This window comes from Rhinopithecus roxellana, chromosome 19 (genome assembly GCF_007565055.1).
Source record: "Rhinopithecus roxellana isolate Shanxi Qingling chromosome 19, ASM756505v1, whole genome shotgun sequence".
Lineage (NCBI taxonomy): Eukaryota > Metazoa > Chordata > Mammalia > Primates > Cercopithecidae > Rhinopithecus > Rhinopithecus roxellana.
The window spans coordinates 40878182-40891632 of NC_044567.1; the positions used below are offsets into that span (position 1 = coordinate 40878182).

The window sequence follows — 13451 nt, forward strand, 5'->3', positions numbered from 1 at the left end:
GTGGTTGTGGCAAGTGGTGATGGAGAAAACTAAGAAAAAGCAGGCAATAGGTAGGCATCGAAGACAGAAATTTCAGGCCTGATCAGAACTAAAGATTGGGGGTTTAAGCATCACTGGCGTGTAGACAGTATTTAAAATCCTGGGCCCCGATGAGATCTGCTAGGGAGGGGCACACCCAGAACAGAGAATGGAGTCCGAGATCAATTCCTGGGGTGCCCCTGCATTTAGGTGTCGGGTAGCAAAGGAGTCTGAGAAGGAACAACTAGTGACCTAAGAGGAAAATCCAAGTTTCGTGAAGGCACAGAAGCAAGTGAGGGAAGAGCTTTATGAAGAGGCGATGGTCCACGTTGTGGGATGCTGCTGAAAGGTGAAATAAGGACAGAGAAGAGAACTTTCGATTTAGCAACAAACCGGGGCCATGTGGAGAGCAGTCTCAGGAGAATGGAACAGGGCACAGTTGGAACATGGAGAGGATGCGAGGTGAGGAAAGCAGAGGGGGTAGTGTAGGATTATGAAGGATCGCTATTACCCGTGCGGAAAAGGCTGCCTAAACCTTTGGCAGTCCGTGTATTAGCTGAACAGATCTACTCTGCTTCCTCCACGACCTATGCAAAGTATGGCTACAGAGCAATGCAACTGAGCCTAGAGAATGGTTTACAGAATAGTCTTCTTCATCTTACCGTTACATCCCCTACACATGTAGACATAGCATGCCTGTCAGTGGTCCTCCACATGCATGGAAATAGTGTGTCTGGCAATGACCCCACACACGTGTACACAGAACATGTCTGCCAGGGGTGCTACCTGCATGTAGACAGTATGTCTGCCAGTCTACATGTGTGTAGACATAGCATATCTGTCAACACTTTCAGAGCAACAGCTCTCAAGCATCCCTGATTCCATCCCACATATTCCAGGGCAAAGAGTCATCTGAGACCACTTATCCCCACTACCCACTTTCCAGTAGGAAAATGAACTCTGTGATAACTATAAAGTATCACAGTTAGACCAGGCGCGGTGGCTCACACCTGTAATCCCAGCACTTTGCAAGGCCGAGGCGGGTGGATCACCTGAGGTCAGGAGTTTGAGACCAGCCTGGCCAACGTGGTGAAACTCCGTCTCTAATAAAAATACAAAAAAAATTAGCCAGGCCTGGTGACGGGCCCCTGTAATCCCAGCTACTCAGGAGGCAGAGGCAGGAGAATCGCTTGAACCCAGGAGGCGGAGGTTGCAGTGAGCCAAAAACACAAATAGGGGAGATATATACATATCTGTTTTAGCCAAAGGTCTGTGAATGATTCATTCTGAACTACAATTCATATACATCTAATTATTTGAAAATTGTAAGCTAAAAACACTACGGATGCATGCATGCATGCCTCATTCACTATAAATAGCAGAATTAACCAAACAACAAACTAACTTGTTAATAATAATTTTAAACTAACGGTTTAAAATTAGAAACTTAGAAGTTAACTTAGAAATTAACTTAGAAATTAAAATGTGGTAAAAGTGGCATTTGAAAACCAAGACTGACTGAAAACAAAGATGGCAGGTGTCCCAACTGCGAGCGGGCACGGGCTGTCGCTCTGGAAGGATGCCAGATGTCAAGGAGCAAAAGAAACTTCTTGGGAATCATCAGTCAGTCAGCTTTGGTAAAGATGTCAACTTTAGGGATCTGTAGCAAGGCCACTAAATAGAATGCCAGTGAGTAATCATTACTATATGCACAAAATAAAAGTGTATGGAATTGCACGTTAGTCACGAGAAGCAAAATCTCAGCTTGCATTTAGGACAGTCAATGGCCACCAGGAAGGAGTCGATGTAGCTCCTAGCACAGAATAACCACACTCACGCATTTCACTTTACAGTCATGCTGCTCCACCAGACTGGAGGCTACCTCCAGCACAGTGAGACAGTGTGGTCTGGAGGCCTGGGTAACAGATTCTCACGTAGGTAACCCACTGGTCAAAAAATTCCCCAGGGCCAGGCGCTATGGCTCACACCTGTAATCCCAGCACTTTGGGAGGCTGAGGCAGGTAGATGACCTGAGGTCAGCAGTTCAAGACCAGCCTGGCCAACATGGTGAAACACCATCTCTATTAAAAATATTTTTTAAAATTAGCCAGGCGCCTGTAATCCCAGCTACTTGGGAGGCTGAGACAGGAGAATAGCTTGATCCCGGGAGGTGGAGGTTGCAGTGAGCCAAGACCGTACCACTGCACTCCAGCCTGGGCAACAAGAACGAAACTCCATCTCAAAAAAAAAAACCACCCCAGGCTGAGCACGTTGGCTCACGCCTATAATCCTAGCATTTTTGGAGGCCGAGGCAGGAGGACTGCTTGAGCCCAGGAGTTCAAGACCAGCCTGCGCAACACAGTGAGACTTCCCAACCCCAGGCATAGTGGCGCACACTTATAGTCTTGCTACTGGGGAGGCTGAGGTGGGAGGATCATTTGGGCCCTGGAGGTCGAGGCTGCAGTGAGCCGTGTGATCTCACCACTGTACTCCAGCCTGGATGACAGAGGAAGACCCTGTCTCAAAAAAAAAAAAAAAAGAAACAGGAAAACACTCCACAAACAGGGTTTGTTCAGCCTACAGTGTTGGACTACAATGTGTTTGGTAATATATCTGAATTAGTAAGAATATTTACAAATTGGAAGACTTTACATTTAAAAAAATAAGTTTGCTGGCTTCTCAAAGACAAAGAAAGAGAGAGGCCTGGCCAAGGCCCAGTTGCCCCTTCAGTTACGGCATCAGGGAGCTCCTGTTCCCACCCTCCAGAAACTGTCACACACACTGTGTCAAATGTCAGCTGCCATTTATCTTTATCTGTGAATCTATGCCATCATTCTTCTTAAATGTGGCCTGTTTCATTCACTGATGCTACCTTCTCACTCTTAGTATCATTTGAGTTTGCAACTGCTGTCCTATAGGGTGTGTGAAATGGTCCATCAAGGTCTGACCTGAGGGAAGAGATGACACGATTCCAAACTCCCACAAACTCAACTGAAGATGTTAGCTGCTGATTTTCCCCACTGAAACAGATACGGCAAACTTGCTCCCCAGCTGCTTTCTAAGCAGCAATCTCAGTAGTTACTGAGTCACAGAACGTCCGTTTCTCTCAACAACCTGTGAAAAGCTTATTAGGGAGTGTTGGTCATTCACAAATCAATGTTTTAATTAAAAGATCAAATATATACACATGAATCAGTTTCGAACAGTTGGAACATAGGTTTAGGACAGCAGAGGGAACCACATTTCAAAAGAAAAAAAAACTGCCCTCCACATAGAATTTAAAAAAAAAAAGTATTTTCATATATGTATAGCTACCACAAAAGCTTTTAACTATATAATTACTACTAAAGATATTCATAAGATAGAATTTATACAACCTCCCCCAGTGTCTAACTTATGTAACTCCTTAAACTGCTTTTCGATTAAACAAATTTTTCTAACCTTTTAGAAGTAAGCCAAATCAGTAACTAAAGTACTGCTTACTACTGACTGACTAGAGTTACCAGAAGTGTAATCTTTATTTATTTATTTATTTTTGAGACAGTCTCATTCTGTCTCCTAGGCTAGAGTGCAATGGCACGATCTCAGCTCACTGCAACCCCTGCCTCCCAGGTTTAAGCGATTCTCCAGCCTCAGCTTCTCGAGTAGCTGGGATTACAGGCAGCTGCCACCAAGCCCGGCTAATTTTGGTATTTTTAGTAGAGACAGGGTTTCACCATGTTGGCCAGGCTGGTCTCAAACTCCTGACTTCAGGTGATCCACCCGCCTTGGCCTCCCAAAGTGCTGGGATTACAGGTGTGAGCCACCGCGCCAGCCCAGAAGTGTAATCTTATATATGTTCATCATCATATATTAAAAAACAATAATATTCCATAAACATATACATAAGCCTAGAGGAAATCAAACCTTGTAACACCAACTTCCTCTTTTATACCACTGAAACGTGCAAATAAATAAAAGCAGCCTAGAGGGAGAAAATAACCTACAGAAAGACAAATTACAAGTGTGCATACATGAGAAGCAGTACCACCCTTTTGCTTTTGAGACCAGGAAACAGATGGTGTCTTATGAAGGACAAATTCAACAAAATTCAGCTGTTTTCTTTCCTACCAGCTGCTTGTGAATCACTCTCCACACTCCAACACCATGAGGACAACCTGAAACCTGCACTCAATGCCTCATACCCTAACTCACGATTAAAGAAATCCTGTCTCCAAGTTACAGCAACAGGACGCTACATAAAAGGAGGAAAGTCTAGCTTCAAGACAAATTGTTTAGAACACTAGAATGAAGTTCACTGTAACTTTAAAATAACTTTGCACTAATTCGTTACTAGTTGAACATTTTCCAGTAATCTCGTTTCCTAGCATAGTATATCAGACTTCCGCACTTCACCCAGCTTGGAAATTTTACAAAGTAGACCAATTATGTGGGTATAAGCATTATATCACACGTTGCCCTTCCTCTAAGTGTTAACAGAACAAAGTAGTATGCCGAAGAGCATGTAAATACTCGCAATGCTGTATTTCAAATTTGCTTAACTTTTATTATCTGAATCAGAACTTAGTTGGAATTGAATTAACACTACCCAGTGAATAACGACTAATCAAAACAGCCTTTCCCATTTTCAACCAAAAACTGCAGTCTGAAATGGCTTTTGCTTTCTAATTGACTTACAACGTGTAGCTGGGGGGAAATGTCGGCGCTTTCCCAAGGACACTTTTCAGGCTGTAAACTTTCTTTGTTGGAGAAACTACCAAGTTCAAGGGGTGCCTTCAGAATCCACTTACCCGATCCTTCATCCTCCAGCTCTGAGCTAAGGATTTGGAGCCTTCAATTTTCTCACAGTGCCTCTTTTTCATAAAAGCCAAAGGTAGGTTCCAGTCTGTAAGATCAGCCTCATCTTCCTCCCCCAGGCCCAGAAGAGGCGACTGCAGCATTTCGGACTCCATCAGTGGGGGAGGGGGTGGGGGAGTCCTTGGCAGCAAGCGCTCAAGAACCTCCAGCCTTAAAAACTAGTGTGTATCAGAATTGGTGAAATAAGAAACAGAAAAACGGGAAATCGAAAAACAAATGGATGGAGAGTGCGGAGACCCTTACTCAGGCAAAAAGTCTGAGCTCCTTATCGCTAACTCTGAGCGGGAAGTGGGGAGGTGGGGGCCGCTAGGAAATGGGGTAGCCCAAGAAGCTCCGCAGACACACACCAGCCCAAGTCCCAAGCCACTGGCTGCTCCTGAGGCTGCACGTTTCCAGAGGGGCTGCGAGCGGAGCTGCCAAAAGCGTAAGAGACTTCAGCCCTCACGATGACCCTGCTCTCGGCCTCCAACGCCTCAGCAGCTCCGAGGACAGGCAGGCCGCTCTTGGTGCCGGTTCGCCCACTGGGCCGACGTCTCCGGCCAAGGGATTGGGTTCAAAGGGCCCTGGGTCTCCTCCAGCCACTCTCAGCCCTGCGGGTCCCGCACTCGTCTAAGCTGCCGCAACCAGAGCCAGGACCGGCCCATCGTGCTCGCCCGCACCCGGTTCCTCAACCTCAGGTCCGCGCGGCCTGGCTGGTCCTGGCCTTCAGCCCCGAGGCTCTCTCCTGCCTGAGAACGAGTCCTGAGAAACGGGCGACACGGAACCACGGAGAAAACGGACAATGAGGGCTTATTGGATCAGGGGAGCTTTGCCCTCTGGTTTGGAGCTACAGGGAAACTCATCTCATCAGCACATCAAGGAGGACGCCATATTGCCAGGACCCAGAATGCATCGCGGCCTACGGCGTGGCCGACAGACCAAACCTCCTCAGAGCGTTCTCGCCGCGCCACCCAACAAGCAGCGAAGGAAAGTGAGTCCCTGACCCCATGACCTCGGTTACCGTAATTCCATTTTCCCCTGTTAGTCGCCATTTGTTCAGTAGAGGCGTGTTATTAAAGTCAGTCCTACAAATGAAACTGTCGGTTTAATTTATTTTTCAAAAAACATTGTTGTTATAAATGAAGCTACGTGCTCCTGAAATTAAAGGAATCAACAGCCTTGTTTCTTCCAGATTTTGAAAAAGCGGCAAAAGGAAAAAGCTTTGAAAAAGCTTCAGGAAAAAACACTGATAATATTAGAAAATATAGTACTTTTTTTTTTTTTAGTGTAGTATCTTCCACAGTGTCAATCAGATTTTCTCTTTTTCATAGAAAACCAAGTGAAAAGCTGGGCGCAGTGGCTCACGCCTGTAATCCCAACACTTTGGGAGGCTGAGGCGAGCAGATCACAAGGTCAAGAGATCGAGACCAGCCTGGCCAACATGGTGAAACCCCCGTCTCTACTAAAAATACAAAAATTAGCTGTGCGTGGTGGCGCACACCTGTAGTCCCACCTATTCGGGAGGCTGAGGCAGGAGAATCGCTTCAACCAGGGAGGCAGACGTTGCAGTGAGCTAAGATCAGGTCACTGCACTCCAGCCTGGGAGACTGATCAAGACTCTTCAGATGAAGAAGAGTCCGAAGCAAGATTCGATGAAAAAAAAGTTCATCGAATACAATTTTTTGTTTAATCTGTTTCGTTTGCTGAGCAGTTTATCCTTTTTAAATTTTTTTTCCCACTTCTTGGTAGTACTAGTTTATTCTTACTTTGATATAGCTTCACATGCAGACATCTAAAACTCTACATTTCTGTGCGCGGAGGCAAGCCTCTTGTGTGACTTTCTCTTTTCAATTCAGGAAATTTGGTTCATTTACTTTTTTTTTTTTTTTTGAGACGGAGTCTCGCTGGAGGCGGGTGGATCACGAGGTCAGGAGATCGAGACCATCCTGGCTAACACGGTGAAACCTCGTCTCTACTAAAAATACAAAAAATTAGCCGGGCGTAGTGGTGGGTGCCTGTAGTCCCAGCTACTTGGGAGGCTGAGGCAGGACTCTTTGCCAGGCTGGTCTTGGACTCTTGACCTCAGGTGATCCACCTGTCTCAGCCTCCCAAAGTGCTAGGATTACAGGCATGAGCCACCACGCCTGGCCTCAACAACAACAACAAAAAAAAATGTTTAAATTAGCCAGGCATGATGACATGCGTCTGTAGTACCAACCACTCAGGAGGCTGAGGTAGGAGCATCGCTTGAGCCCAGGAGTTTGAGGCTGCAGTGAGCTGAGATCGAACCACTGCACTCCAGCCTGGGCAATCAAGCAAGACTCTGTCTCAAAAAAAAAAAAAAAAAAAAAAAAAGGCAGAATAACCCTTGGCCTGCCTGAACAGAGTGGGAGCACCTTGTCCTACAATGTAAAGGTAGAGACCAGATGACTCCTTCTAGCCCTAAAACTTGGACTGTTTGACAAATAGAATTACAGATACAGCAAAGTGAGCAAGAGAACAAATATAAAAACCTGAGTGTTGGGGGCAAATATGACAGAAGGTAGGAGTGAATGCAGGGAGAAATGCAGGGGAAATGGGAGTGGGGGTTGCATAAATGGCTCAGATATATAGCCTTTACCAGGAAGAACTAAGGCAGCTGGATATTCAGTCTCTGAGTTCAGCATTGACCCACTGCAACTGACCTAATCTTTTCTCAAAACAGAAGACCATCACAGCTGAGGCATTCCATTTGCAGGCAGAATGGGCAGCGTTCCATCCTGCAACATCGCCGCTTCTCTGCTAAATCAATCAAGGGCATTGAATGTGTTTTGTCATCAAGAATCAGGAGCAAGACTGGAGGTCAGGGAACTTGAGAAAACCAGGTGCTTCGCTGAGCTGTTGTTTTCCACGCAGGGAGAACAGCCAACTCCGGTCCTTTCCAGAAAAATCTATGCTTAGCTTAAAGGAAACCAAAATAGACATGAAGAATGTTGCTATTGTCTGAGCATCATGACTGTTTTTAGTAAAACCCAAGCCACTCCCCTCTGCAGGTCAGATGTTTTGTTGACAATGAAGTGAGAAGAGGAAGGAAAAGGAGGTAACGGGGCCGCAGCATCACCTTCAGCTGGGAATGTGAGGCTGCCAGGAAACCAGCAAGTCTGTCTCCCCCTCTCCACCCGTCTAAAAATATGGTGGTATTTATGCATGTGATTTTCACCTTCTACAGCACACCTTTCTATTTTATTCATGATTTTTTTAAATAAAAAGCATGTAGATAGATTTAGCAGAAACGAAGTTATTCCCATTTTTAAGAGGGTCCCTGGGTAGCATAGGGACTGTGGTGAAGAGTGCCTCTTACTGAATAAACTTCGCCCACTGTCCACATTTCTTCCTTCAGAAGTGAGGATTTTTGCATAGCCCCAGCCTTAAAAAGCCAGCCAAGGAAAACACGGCAAAGACAGAGCCGAGAAGGAAATGCATCAGGGAAGGGACTGCCTGAGAGCCCATCGTAGAACTGGGACCTGCACCCCAGCCTCTCCTTCCCACCCTGGGCTGTTTTGCAAAGGGCAGTGAAGAGCCTCTCTGGGACGCCTGGGATGTGGAGCAAGACAAGGGCAAAGCAGCTGGGAGAGCAGGTGTCCAGGCCCAGTCCCCACTGGGTGGCCTTCCAGCCTGGGCTCCCTGACCGATGAGTCTGGATGGACTCGGGGAGCCATCTGCAAGGCTTGACAGCATCAGACACTGCTGTCTATGGCCCTACGGATTCTTTGTGGAGAAGGGATGAAGGTCAGTGTCCATTCGAGGTCAAAAATCCCATTATTGGTAGTCCCCTCCTTCCTCCCCCAGATCCTAAAGATAGAAGCACAAAGATGTGGTCTGTACCTATGCGGATTTTAAAAGAAAAAAGGGGCCAGGTGCAGTGGCTCATGCCTGTAATCCCAGCACTTTGTAAGGTCGAGGCAGGCAGATCACCTGAGGTGGGGAGTTCGAGACCAGCGTGGCCAACATGACGAAACCCCGTCTCTATTTAAAAAATGCAAAAAATTAATCGGGTGTGGTGGTGCATGCCTGTAATCCCAGCTACTTGGGAGGCTGAGGCATGAGAATCTCTTAAATACAGGAGGTAGAGGCTGCAATGAACCAAGATCACGCCACTGCACTCCAGCATAAGTGACAGAGTGAGACCCTATCTCAAAAAAAAAATAAAAAAGAAAAAGAAAAATGGGGTAGGGGAGGAAAGCTTATATGATTGAGACTATATTGAGAAAATGTATTATCCAGTAAATAATATGCAAACTGGACAGGCGCAGTGACTCATGCCTGGAATCCCAGAACTTTGGGATGCCAAGGCGGGCGGATCACCTGAGGTCAGGAGTTCCAGACCAGCCTGACCAATATGATGAAACCCCGTCTCTACTAGAAATACAAAAATTAGCCAGGCGTGGTGGCATGCACCTGTAATCCCAGCTACTCGGGAGGCTGAGACAGGAGAATCGCTTGAAACCAGGCGGCGGAGGTTGCAGTGAACTGAGATCGCACCACTGCACTCCCACCTGGGCAATAAGAGCGAAACTCCATTTCAAAAATAATAATAATAGGACGAGCGCAGTGGCTCACGCCTGCAATCCCAACACTTTGGGAGGCCAAGGCGGGTGGATCACGAGGTCAGGAGATTGAGATCAACCTGGCAAACACTGTGAAACCCCGTCTCTACTAAAAATACAAAAAAATTAGCTGGGTGTGGTGGCGGGTGCCTGTAGTCCCAGCTACTCAGGAGACTGAGGCAGGAGAATGACGTGAACCCGGGAGGCAGAGCTTGCTTGCAGTGAGCCGCGATCACACCACTGCACTCCAGCCTGGGCGATAGAGCGAGACTACGTCTCCAAAAATAATAATAATAATAATAATATGCAAACTGAAATTTTGTAACCTTTCATTTTAATAATCTATGAAAATACAAAGAATGTGACCAACTGTCTCTTTTTAAACTCCCCATTTGTTATTTTATGTAACATAAAAATTTACATAACATCAGTGATTCCCAAGCTCTCAGCTGAACAGTAGCTCCTGAGGGGACAAAGGTAGCCCAACCGTTGCTTCTGCTTTTCATAGGCAGATTAGAGAAATATGCCTATAAGTAAAATATGATAATCCTAACACTTAGTGAGTATTGATGGGGAGCCAAGACTTTTTCCTGAGAATTCACACTTGTAACCCTCCTAATAACCCCGGGAAGAGCTTGTGTTTTAGATCCACTGTATCAACAAAGAAGTTGAGACACACAAAGATTAAATAACTTTCTCAAGATCTCTCCACTGACCAGGGCTGGGCGAAGATTCCAAGCACGGCCGCCTGATGCTGAGCCCAGACCCTCGCAATGAGTGGCACAGTACCCAGCGTGGGGCAAGAGCGCCCATCAGCCTGTGAGTGGCCGCCGGGGCCCCTCCAGCACCTGCTTGTGCTGGGAGTCACACAGGCCTCGGTTCCAGTTCTCACTCTGTCATTTCCTTGCCCTGAGGCTCTGGGAGAGGAGCTGGACTTACCTCAGCCCCATTTCATCTGTAACACTGGGAAACTAGTCGTGTCTATTTCACAAGGATGTTGTAAGGAACACTCATGAGCTGCAGACTTTGGTCAAAGGTGGACTAGACATAGCACAGTGGTCCCATAAGATTACAAGAGAGCTGAAAAATTCCTGTCACCTAGTGAGGCTGTAGTAGTCATAATACTGCAGCACAATTACTTTCTTTGTTCGTTTGTTTTTGTTTTTGTTTTGAGATGGAGTTTCGCTCTTGTTGGGGAGGCTGGAGTGCAGTAACGCGATCTTGGCTCACTGCAACCTCCACCTCCTGGGTTCAAGCGATTCTCCTGCCTCAGCCTCCTGAGTAGCTAGGACTACACGCAGGTGCCACCACACCCAGCTCATTTTTGTATTTTTAGTAGAGACGGGGTTTCACCATGTTGGCCAGGCTGGTCTCAAACTCCAGAGACCAGAGTCGTGCTCAGTTGAGACAGAGTCTTGCTCTGTCGCCCAGGCTGGAGTGCAGTGGCCGGATCTCAGCTCACTGCAAGCTCCGCCTCCCGGGTTCACACCATTCTGCTTCAGCCTCCCGAGTAGCTGGGACTACAGGCGCCGCCACCACACCTGGCTAATTTTTTGTATTTTTAGTAGAGATGGGGTTTCACCATGTTAGCCAGGATGGTCTTGATCTCCTGACCTGGTGATCCGCCCACCTCGGCCTCCCAGAGTGCTGGGATTATAGGCGTGAGCCACTGCACCTGGCCAGCTATACCACTTTTTATCTTTTATACCATATATTTATTGTACCTTTCCTTTTTTTTTTTTTTTTTTTTTTTGAGACAGAGTCTCGCTCTGTCGCCCAGGCTGGAGTGCAGTGGCCGGATCTCAGCTCACTGCAAGCTCCGCCTCCCGGGTTTACGCCATTCTCCTGCCTCAGCCTCCCGAGTAGCTGAGACTACAGGCGCCCGCCACCTCACCCAGCTAGTTTTTTGTATTTTTTAGTAGAGACGGGGTTTCACCGTGTTAGCCAGGATGGTCTCGATCTCCTGACCTCGTGATCCGCCCGTCTCGGCCTCCCAAAGTGCTGGGATGACAGGCTTGAGCCACCGCGCCCGGCCTACTGTACCTTTTCTAGGCTTAGATATGTTCAGATATACAAAACCTTACCATTGTGTTATAATTGCCTACCATGGCCGGGTAGGCAATTATAAATCCCCCTCCCCCAGGGGGATTTCCCAAAAATTAAGAAAATAAAAGTTAACCAGAGGAATCGGTGTTCTGATTTTGTGAATTTCCTTTTTTCCTTTTCTTTTTGCCACATATGTTTTTCAAAATTGTTTGACATTAAAAAAAAATTACTCTGAAACATTTTGAAAATAAAAGATCATCGGTTGGGTGCGGTGGCTCACACCTGTAATCCCAGCATTTTGGGAGGCCAAGGCGGGCGGATCACTTGAGGTCAGGAGTTTGAGACCAGCCTGGCCAAGATGGTGAAACCTCATCTCTACTATTATAAAAATCAGCTGGGCGTGGTGGCGCATGCCTGTAATCCCAGCTACTCAGGAGGCGGAGGCATGAGAATCACTTCAACCTGGGAGGCAGAGGTGCAGTGAGAGGAGATCGTGCCACTGCACTCCAGCCTGGGTGACAGAGCGAGACTCTCTCTCAAAATAATAATAATAATAATAATAATAATAACAACCAGGTGCAGTGGCTCACACCTGTAATCCCAGCACTTTGGGAGGTGGAGGTGGGCAGATCACTTGAGGTCAGTAGTTCGAGACCAGCGTGGCCAACATGGTGAAACCCTGTATCTACTAAAAATACAAAACTCAGCCAGGTGTGGTGGTGTGGGCCTGTAATCCCAGCTGCTAGAGAGATTGAGACACAGGAATTGCTTGAACTCCAGAGGCGGAGGTTGCAGTGAGCCAAGATTGTGCCACTGCACTCCAGCCTGGGAGACAGAGTAAGACTCTGTCTCGATCAATCAATCAATAAAATTCCAGATGCCCCAACTGCACCCATTTCATCACCATGTTAGAAGATGGCAGCCCGGAGTCAGCCTGGAATCCCAGGTGATTCCATGCATAGCAAAATGTGAGAGTCACAGCTTCGTCCTGTATTCTCAACCATTGTGTTAATCACATACAGGGAGCTTGTTTCCAGTCCACCTGGGCCCTGAAGGCAGTGGTAAGGTGATTTTCGGAAGAGCGAGATTCAATCAAGCCTGGGAGAATTCATCCAAGCTGCGTGGGCTCCCTGAGCTATTGGTCAGGGCTGGGTCCAAAGCTGGGAGGGAGCCACTCAGAGAGGGTTTGTCAGGGGCTGGGTTGGTCTCCTCCTAGGTGGCCAGAGGTCCTGCTTCCCCTGAGGCAGCCCTGGTTCTCACTCATTGCTCTGGCATAATTATTAATAGCGTCCTCTTACATTCTCAAAGATGTTCTGATATGGATGATAAAACATAGTCACCCTACCTTGTATCCACTCCCATGGGACCCTATACATTGTATTCATTGCATTCATCACTATTCTAATTAAACATTGTTTTAATGTCGCTTTGCCCTGCCAGATAGAAGCTCCACAAAGACAGGGATCATGCCTGTCTCATGCTCCATTTTACCCCCTGCAGAGAGCCAGCGACTGGTATGCAGTGTGGGTACATAGTATTTGTTTTTTCGTTTTGTTTTGTTTGAGACGGAGTCTCACTCTGTTGCCCAGGCTGCAGTGCAGTGGCATGATCTTGGCTCACTGCAGCCTCTGCCTCCTGGGTTCAAGCCATTTCTGGCTAATTTTTGTATTTTTAGTAGAGATGGGATTTCCCTATGTTGGCCAGGCTGGTCTCAAACTCCTGACCTCAAGTGATCCCCCGCCTCTGTCTCCCAAAGTGCTGGTATTACAGGCTTGAGCCATCATGCCTGGCCCAGTGTATGTCAAATGACTCCAAAGAGCAGGACCCCAAGGAGCTACTGCTAGAAGCAGAAACAGGAGCAGGCAACACACAATGGCAGGGAGAGTCTGAACAGCTCAGACAGCCCAGAGTGAACACCAGCCCCAAGGCATGCTGATGACTCTCTCTGGCCACAGCAATGGGATG

At 47.1% G+C, this 13451-nt stretch overlaps 1 protein-coding gene across 1 annotated transcript in view; it reads right to left on the bottom strand.

Annotated features, from left to right (window-relative positions):
* The window catches only part of RPTOR (regulatory associated protein of MTOR complex 1), a 418321-nt gene extending 412552 nt beyond the window's left edge, over positions 1 to 5769 (bottom strand). Inside the window, exon 1 of the mRNA XM_030923092.1 lies at positions 4809 to 5769. Coding sequence (XP_030778952.1) covers positions 4809 to 4970 — 162 coding nt within the window. The 5' untranslated portion in view covers positions 4971 to 5769. The remainder of the gene's footprint in view (positions 1 to 4808) is intronic.
* Positions 5770 to 13451: the final 7682 nt, after the last annotated feature.